The sequence below is a fragment of the Notamacropus eugenii genome, chromosome 5 (genome assembly GCF_028372415.1).
Source record: "Notamacropus eugenii isolate mMacEug1 chromosome 5, mMacEug1.pri_v2, whole genome shotgun sequence".
Lineage (NCBI taxonomy): Eukaryota > Metazoa > Chordata > Mammalia > Diprotodontia > Macropodidae > Notamacropus > Notamacropus eugenii.
Genome location: NC_092876.1, coordinates 409,764,693 through 409,774,401, shown reverse-complemented (window position 1 = coordinate 409,774,401; position 9,709 = coordinate 409,764,693). Strand labels below are relative to the sequence as shown.

Here is a 9,709-nt window from a genome sequence, read left to right as displayed (position 1 = left end):
TTTGTTTTTGAGTGCCTCTGTTTTCTTCTTAACTGATTTATTAACCTTGCAAATTAGGAATACTTATGGCTTTAGGGATATTACAATCTAAATTAGAGTTTGTAATTTTGAGTTTCCTATCATTTAACCTTATTCAACATAACAATGTCTTGTGTTCTGTTATGATGCACATCTTTATGATAAGGTCCTTTCTAAACCACCTTGGAAAGGGCCACCTGGCATTTAACTGCCTTTTAAATAGTTTCTATTCTTGTTTTTTTTTAAATCTCACTGAATCTCTGCCAGTATCTCTCCCCCTGTCATCTTCCAGAGAACCATCCTATCTAACAAATATTTAAAAAAATAAAAATAGGAAGAAGAAAATCAGCAAAACAGATCAATATTTTGAAAAAGTGAAAATATGTTCAGTGTATCATACCCACAGACCTTCCACCTCTGTAGAGGAATCAGGTGGTTTCTTCTCATAGCTCTTCTTTGGATCGATGCTTGTTCTTTGTAATTTTGCAGCATTCACTTTTAACTTTTTTTCCAGTTGTTTCTTCCTTTCACATTGTTGTAGCCATTTTCTTTGTTGTTTCCTTGGTGCTACTTGATTTACTCTGTTTCAGGTCATGTAAATCATTCCATACTTCTCTGTATCTATCATATTTATCATTTCTTTTAGCACACTGATATTCCATGAAAGTCACATATGCCAAAGTTTGTTTAGACATTCCCCAAGTCAATTGCTTCCAATTCTTTGCTACCACAAAAAAGTGCTGCTGTAAATATTTTGGTACATGGGGGACTTTTTTTTTTTGAATTCTTTTTAAATTTATTTATTTAAATTTTCAACATTCATTTCCACAAATTTTGAGTTCCAAATTTTCTCCCTATTTCTCCTCTCCCCCCACCCCAAAACACCAAGCATTCTAATTACCCTTGTCACCAATCTGCCCTCCCTTCTAACATCCCTCCCTTCCCTTATCCCTATCTTCTTTTTTATTCTGTAGGGCAAGATAAATTTCTATAACCCATTACCTGTATTTCTTTTTTCATAGTTGTATGCAAGAACAATATTCAACAGTTGTTCCTAAAACTTTGAGTTCTAACTTCTCTTCCTCCCTCCTTCCCCACCCATCCCCATTGGGAAGGCAAGCAATTCAACATAGGCCATATCTGTGTAGTTTTGCCATTTGGGTTAGTCTAATTTTATTTTATTTTTATTTTTTTTAATTCTTTTTTTTTTTGTTTCTTTTCCTTTTTTAAATTTATTTAAGTTTTCAACATTCATTTCCACAAAACTTTGAGTTCCAAATTTTCTCCCCATCTCTCCCCTCCCCCACCCCAAAATGCCTTGCATTCTGATTGCCCCTTCTACCAATGTGCCCTTCCTTTTAACACCCCTTCTTTCTGTTATCCCCATCTTCTCTCTTGTCCTGTAGGGCAAGATAAATTTGTATACCCCATTTCCTGTATTTCTTATTTCCCAGTTGTATGCAAAAACAATTCTCAACATTTGTTCCTAACACTTTGAGTTCCAACTATTCTTCCTCCCTCCCCACCCATCCCCACTGAGAAGGCAAGCAATTCAACATAGGCTATGTATGGGTAGTTTTGCAAATGACTTCCATAATAGTCTTATAAAGTCATTAGTTTCCATCTGTTCCATTCTAATTTTTAAAGAACTGTTTTCTTCAGTGAGCTTTTGAACTTCCTTTTCACTCTCATTTCTCTTCCCAATTTTTCCTCCAGCTCTCCCATGGCCTGGGACCATTGCATATTTATTTTGGAGGTTTTGGACACAGAAGCCTTGACTTTTATGTCTTCCCCTGATGGTAAACATTGTTTTTTCTCATCCAAGGATGGGAGGAGAATAACTTTTCACCAGGATAGTAACCTTCTATAGTCATTTTTTTCCCCTTTTTTGGACCTTTTCCCAACCAGTTACTTGACTTTTGGGTCTTTTGTCAAGAGTAGGGCATACTCTAGGGACTTGTAAGTTCTCAGTTCCTCCACAGTGGCACAATCAAGGGAGAGGAGTTTACTCCCTGGCCAGGCTCCTGGCTGAGATTGAAATCAGCTGCTCATTTCCTCCAGAGGCCTTAGGTGGGGGCAGGCTGCTGCTCAGGGCTGAGGTTCAGATCAGCTGTTCAGTTCCCTCAGGGGCTTTAAACTGAGGCTCCAACAATGGATCCTGGTTGCTGCCAAGGCCACTGGAGCTGCCCACCTGCTGCTGCTGCTGCCTCCGCCTGGAACCAGGGCTAGGGAAGGACCCTGCGCACTTTTGTTCTGGTTGAAAAAGCCCTCTCACTGATCTTTGGCGCCTATGGGTTAAGGGATCTGCAAACTGCTGCCAGGGATTCTGCCCACAAGGCCTGCTCTGGCCCTGCTCCTCCTGGTGCTGCACAGCCAAGGCCAGACTGTGCTCTGCTCCATGTCCAGTGTGATAGACCTTTCCCGTTGGCCTTCCAGGTCACCCTGTGCTGGAAATCTCCTCCACTCCGTTGTTCTGTGGCTTCTGCTGCTCTAGAATTTGTTGAGTGCCTTTCTTTACAGGTATTTTATGGGCTTTGGGGGAAGAACTAGAGTATGTTTTTCTTTCTACTCCACCATATTGACTCTGCCCCTAGTTAGTCTAATTTTAAAGCTGTTATTCTATATTTTGGGAAGTTTTCTTTAGCAAGGTGTTGACTGGTGTTTCATGATTTTCTTGCATCATTCTCATTTCTCTTCCTAATTTTTCTGCCACTTCCCTTACTTGATTTTCAAAATCCTTTTTCAGCTCTTCCATGGAATGAGACCAATTCATATTTTTCTTGGAGGTTGTAGATACGGGAGTTTTGGTTTTGTTGTCTTCTGATCTTCCTCATCCCTGATGATGAAAGAAAGTACCTCTCCACTGAGAAAGTAAGAATTTATAGTCTTATTCCTTTTTCCTTCATTTGCTCATTTTCTCAGACAATCACTTGACTTTTGAGCTCTTTGGTAAGTGGAAGGCTCCAGAAGCAGCCTCTGCCCCAGAGGTGGCAGAATTAGTGGACTGGCCTGGGGTCAGGGTTGGGGCTAGGGTTAGGGCCCAACCATGCTCCCCTCTCAGCCAGGTAAGAGATCCTTCTCACTGACCTTCTAAACTGTCTTTGGCATTTGTAGGTTGAGAAGTCTGGAAAGCAGAGCAGCTGTCAGTGATTCAGTCCCCTAAGGCCTGCTACAGCTCCATTCATGCCCTTGCAGCCCATACTGAACTTCACTTCACTCCCAGCCTGATATGATAGACCTTTCTCATCAGCCTTTCAGATTGTCTTGGGCTGGAAATTTACTTCAGTCTGTCATTTTGTGACTTCTGCTGCTACAGAATTTGTTTATAGAGTTGAGAACTCTAACAGGTCCCTGCTTGTATTCTGCCATCTTGGCTGCACCCTCAGTTTATTTACTTTGTATAATTCCAAGTTGCTTTACAAATGGTTGTACTGATTCATAACTGTATCAACAATGCACTAGTGTGTAGTAAGAAAACTCTCTCGCCTGGATGAGAAGGGAGCAGGATCCAGCTCTAGCCCTGGTCCCAGGGCAGCGGCAACCACAGTGGCAGCAGCATCCATTATTGGAGCCGTTGGCCTAAAGACCCTGGAGGAATCAAGCCATTGATCTGGGTCTCAGTTCTGAGTGGCAGTCCTGGGGTGAGGAATAGTGGTGGTGTAGCGGAGCTGGAGGGGGTTGTGGAGATAGAACCCTATTTGCAGATCCTGGGCAGATAAGAGTGCTTCTGGTTGCTCACAGACAAGAACACTGGCCAGGAGAGGAGTAAACTCCTCTTCCTTGATTGTGCCACCTTGGAGGAACTGAGAACTTACAGGTCCCTAGAGTATACCTTCCACTTGGCAAAAGACTCAAAAATCAAGCAACTTACTGGGAAAATGCCTAAAAAGGGGAAAAGAGGCTATGGAAGGTTTCTTTTTTGGCAAAAAGGTATTTTCTTCTATCCTTTTGGATGAGGAAGAACAGAGCATAACATCACAGGAAGACATAAAAGTCAAGGCTTCTGCATCCAAAACCTCCAAAAAATATTTGCAGTGGTCTCAGGCCATGGAAGAGCTCAAAAAGGATTTTGAAAATCAAGGAAGAGAGGTGGAGGAAAAGTTAGGAAGAGAAATGAGAGCAATGCAAGAAAATCATGAAAAGCAAGTCAACACCTTGCTAAAGGAGACTCAAAAAAATGCTGAAGAAAATAACACCTTTAAAAATAGACTAACCTAAATCACAAAAGAGATCCAAAAAGCCAATGAGGAGAAGAATGCTTTAAAAAGCAGAATTAGCCAAAAGAAAAAGGAGGTTCAAAAGCTCACTGAAGAAAATAGTTCTTTCAAAATTAGAATGAAGCAGATGGAAGCTAATGACTTACAAAACAAAACCAGGAGAATGAAAAAAATAGAAGATAATGTGAAATATCTTATTGGAAAAACAACTGACCTGGAAAATAGATCCAGGAGAGACAATTTAAAAATTATGGAACTACTTGAAAGCCATGATCAAAAAAAAAGACCTTAGATATCATTTTTCACGAAATTATTAAGGGAAACTGCCCTGAGATTCTAGGACCAGAAGGTAAAACAAATATTGAAAGAATCCACTGATCACCTCCAGAAAGAGATCTGAAAAGAAAAACTCCTAGGAATATTGTAGCAAATTCCAGAGTTCCCAGGTCAAGGAGAAAATATTGCAAGCAGCCAGAAAGAAACAATTCCAGTATTGTGGAAATACAATCAGGATAACATAAGGTCTAGCAGCTTCTACATTAAGGGATTGAAGGGCTTGGAATATGATATTCCAGAAGTCAAAGGAAAGAGGTTTAAAACCAAGAATCACCTACTCAGCAAAATTGAGTATAATACTTCAGGAAGAAAATTGACTTTCAAACACAAGAATCAAGAGAAGCATGAAAAGGTAAACAGGAAAGATAAATCATAAGGGACTTACTAAAGTTGAACTGTTTACATTTCTGAATGGAAAGATAATATTTGTAACTCTTGGAACTTTTCTCAGTATTTGGGTAGTTAGAGAGATTATATACATATAGACAGAGGGCACAGGGTGAGTTGAACAGGAAGGGATGATACCTGAAAACATAAAATTAAAGGGTAAGAGATTAATATATTGGGAAGAGAGAGGGAAAGAGAAAGGGAGAAATGGAATGGGACAAGTTATCTCTCATAAAAAAAGCAAGAAAAAGCTTTTTCAATGGAGGGGAAACGGGGGAGGTGAGAGGGAAAAAGTGAAGCTTACCCTTACCACATTTGGCTTAAGGAGGGAATAACATGCCACTCAATTTGTTATGAAATCTGTCTTATGCTACAGGAAAGTAGGGGAGAAGGAGAGAAGTGGGGCGTGGGGGAATGACAGAAAAGGAGGGCAAATGGGAGGAGGGAGTAATTAGAAGTAAAACTTTTGGGGAGGGATAAAGTCAAAAGAGAGAACTGAATAAATGGGGGGCAGAATAGGATGAAGGGAAACATGCTTAGTCTTTCACAACATGACTATTATTATATATTATATATATTATTACATAATATATGTATCATATATGTTATTATGTCTTTTGCATAATTACACTTGTATAGCCTATGTTGAATTGCATGCCTTCCCAGTGGGAATGGGTGGGGAGGGAGGAAGATAGAGAAGTTGGAATTCAAAGTTTTAAGAACGAATGTTGAGAATTGTTTTTGCATCCACCTGGAAAATAAGAAATACAGGTAATGAGGTATAGAAATCTATCTTGCCCTACAAGAAAAGAGAAGATGAGGATAAAGAAAGGGAGAGGTGAGATAGAAGGGATGGTACATTGGGGGAAGTGGGCAGATTCGGGGGATTTTTTATTTACACAGGAAAAGGAATTAAAGGACTCTTGTTATTTGGTATAAATTTTGTCAAACAGAAAATGTGCAGGCCTTAACTCTTGGAGTTTGTCCAGGGCACAAACATTCCTAACTGTGCTACAAACTCCTGGATATTTTGAATCAAATACACTATCCTAATGCAATAAATTTATTCATGACTTTTTGCTTCTATAGGAGCCTAAAATTTCTTTACAACGCAAGGTAAGAGAGAAGGGACCTGACCTAACAGGTATTAAATGTGAAAAAAAAAAAAAGCTAAAACAATTGGCACATTTGCTCACCCTTGTAAATAAAACTATTAGTTTTAATCCCTCCTTTCCTCATTTCCATGCAATACCTAGGACTAAATATGAGTGAACTAGGACTGTAAGACTGCACTGAATTCCTATCCCAATGTCTACCTGAGTTTTCAAAAGGAATGACAAGAGAATACAAAGTCCCACCAACTTGCAAGAACTTTGGGTATATTCATAGCAGCAGATTGTGTTTTGCCCAAGGACCAATCACCCCCAGGTGTTTCACTATGTACTTCACCAAAAGTCTGACTGCTGGGCAATGATTTTTTTTTTCTGGTTCTACTAAATCTTGAAGATCGAAGGACCACAGGAATTATATTGATAGAAGGGACCATAGAAGCCACATACTCCAATCTCATTTAACAGGAAACTGAGACACAGGTAGTTTAAATGACTACCTGTGTGCCCAAGGTCACACAGGTAGTCTGTATCAGAGGCAGGACAAAGGGGTAGAATTTGAATCAATTCAATTACTCACACTCATAAATCACAGATTTCTTGAAGGAGAGTGAAATCCAAAAGGGTTTTTAAAAGGAAATTTTGCAGTCATGAAGCAATCTGTATTATGTTTCTATCTTTGAATAATGTCAAATTTTCTATTGATTAACATAAATTCATTTTGTATCAACATTTACTTTTTAAAGAAATAACCAGGGGATACTCTGGAACCAGCTATAATAGACCCATGCCTAAATTTTCAGGGTGAGTGAGCACATGTACCCCAAAAGTCAGCAGTTGCCATAAATCACACCTTGATTTTATTGTTTTGCTGATTGTTGTGATAGGACCATTATTATCCTGACACAGATTCCCTGACTTCTTTCCTCCAAGCCAACTGACTGGCCTCAGGTTCTCTGACAAGCTTCTGGCCCTGGAGGCATAGAAAATTCCAACCATGTTGTGCCTTGAAGACTTGCTGGGTGCCTGAGACCATGTCAATTGCCATGCCCTGATGACATACTGATCAGACTCCTTCCAGATGGAGAGCTCATGGAGTTATCCAAAGAAGTTAAATGTCATTTTATCTTTGCTGGATAGCCTAGTTTTCTTGAACAAAATAAATCTCCTTTGCACAATGACTTATTAATTGCTTCAGTTTGTCCCAACATCTATATCCCATATATAAGATCCCTGTAGTCTGCATAGTAACTTAGAAAATCATATGTTTATATATTTCTTTATTAATATATGAACAGATTTAAATCAGATAGAAATGACATTTTAATCTGGATTAGGCAGAACATGAGTGACACTTCTGGTCTGGACTTTAGAAACTGTTAAGAATATAGATTAAACTGAAAAGGATACCCCCCAAAGCCTTGTAATTTACTGGCACACAATATGTGTATGTGATTCAATTAACTTCCATTATTCACACATATATAGCCAAGGTTCCATTATGTATGCATGTATGTGTGTCTATGTAATGCATAATAGTAGGTTAGTTGAAACTTTATTGCATTTCTTTCTAATTTACCATTCAAGTGAGTAAACAATAGAAAGAAAACAAATTTTTCATAAGAAATAAATCCAAATTATTTGTGTGTTATATCTATATCTTATATAATTCCAGCCTCCTTTACCATTTCTGAAAAAAGCCCTTTCTGACGGATTAAATTCTGAGGTGTTTCAAATTCTCTAATTCTTCCAGAATCTAGCACAAGTATTCTGCAACAAAAAGAAACAATAATGAGTAAGGATACATTTTGCACCTCTATTTTTTCAATCTTATGAACTATAAGAATATTCATTTGAAGTAAATATATTTTTTAATTATCTCAGTTCAAAAATCCAAAGTCACTAATTAACTTGAGTAAATTACATTGACTTTAAGAAAATGAAACATACCTTTCTGAATCCATGACAGTATGCAACCTGTGGGCTATAGTCAGTATAGTGCAGTCTGCAAATTCTTTCTGGATGGTAGACTGTACCAGGTTATCTGTCTCATAATCCACAGAGGCTGTTGGTTCATCTAAGACAAGAATTTTTGTTTTCCGAAGCAAGGCACGAGCAAGGCATACAAGTTGCTTCTGTCCAGCACTGTGATAATAAATGGAGTTATCATTTTGATGCTTTGGTCGATATCCCATCTCTTGGCAATCCCTTTTGTCTTCAAAGTTTATAATCTGACTACTTTTTGAAAATTTCCTTCCTTAGCTTTGAGAATGATATAAAAGATACACCTCCTTTCCTTGTCATATGAAGAAATTTCCTTTCATCCTGATACTAAATGCAATCTGGCTTACTGCCTTTAATGCCACTATTACTATGGATCCTTAGATGCTGACAGCTTTAAGAAGAGATAAACAGAAATGGAGAAAACATAAGCTATAGTAAATGTTTATCTACCCACATTTCTCAGGCTGGGCCTGCTACCTTGTGTCTTGGACTTCTTTCTTAGAGGGGCTGAGGAAAGGAATGCTATTGAGAGCTTATGTGGACTTGTGGAAGCTAGAGTGTAGCAATTGAAACTCAGCAGGTTGTTGTGTGTTTGTTTGTTCCTACCTGAGGTTCTCACCACCTTCTGAAATCTCATGCAGCAACCTCTTGGGAAGAGATCGCACAAAGTCCTTTAAGTGACATAGCTCTAGCGCCTCCCAAAGCTCATTATCTGAATACTTTCCAAGTGGGTCCAGGTTCATTTGGAGTGTGCCAGAAAACAAGGTAGGGTCCTGTGGAATAATGCAACCCATGGCAATGCAACTGTTACCAGAGCAAGGACATTTGAACTGCAAAGTTAGCTTAGAAAAGGAAGAATGCAAATCTAAAATAAACAAAGCTAACAATTTTCAAGCTTGCACTATATGGAAAACAAAACTGGAAGAATTAGGGTAAATTATAAACTACAAATATAAATTAAATTTGTTATACATACGTTTTGTGCCATAAGCAAACTAACACTATAGAATTTAAAACTATAGAAACTACATACACAACTGTGAGTGTTGGATTATAAGGAAAGCTGAGGGCCACAGAATCGACAGTTTTGAATTGTGGTGCTAGAGAAGACTTTTGAGAGTCCCCTTGGCAGCAAGGAGATCATACCACTCCATACTTAAAGAAATTGATTTAGGTTATTCACTGGAAGGTCAAATATTGAAGCTGAAGCTTAAAATCTTTGACCACATAATGAGAAGATGGGACTTATTGGAAACGACCCTAATGTTGGGAAAGACTGAAGGCAAAAGGAAAAGGGGATGGTAGAGGATAGCGTCATTGAAACAATAAACATAAATTTGTACAGACTTCAAGAAACAGTGGAGGACAGAAGGGCCTGGTGTGTTATGGTCCATGGGGTCATGAAGAGTCAGAAACAAAAACTAAACAACAAGGGTTTTGTTTTGGGGTTTTTTTTAAGCAATAAAAGTTTGAATGCTTTGCAAAAAGCACACAAACACATGATTTAGACAGGTCATTGGTATTCTCAGTTTTGGGTAATAAATGTGTGATGAATTCTGTTAAGAAAAATGGAATCATGGTAAAAGCTGGTAAAGTGATTTGCTGGTTGAGGCAATAGTTATGAGATTGTATGACTTC

At 38.5% G+C, this 9,709-nt stretch overlaps 1 protein-coding gene across 8 annotated transcripts in view; it reads right to left on the bottom strand.

Moving 5' to 3' along the window:
- Nucleotides 1–7,330: 7,330 nt before the first annotated feature.
- Nucleotides 7,331–9,709, bottom strand: part of LOC140506960 (multidrug resistance-associated protein 1-like) — a 90,927-nt gene continuing 88,548 nt past the window's right edge. For all 8 annotated transcript variants that reach the window (XM_072614698.1, XM_072614702.1, XM_072614700.1 and 5 more), the window contains 3 exons: nt 8,678–8,844; nt 8,018–8,212; nt 7,331–7,837 (listed from right to left, as the gene is read on the bottom strand). In XM_072614698.1, coding sequence (XP_072470799.1) covers nt 7,729–7,837; nt 8,018–8,212; nt 8,678–8,844 — 471 coding nt within the window. In that variant the 3' untranslated portion in view covers nt 7,331–7,728. The remainder of the gene's footprint in view (nt 7,838–8,017; nt 8,213–8,677; nt 8,845–9,709) is intronic.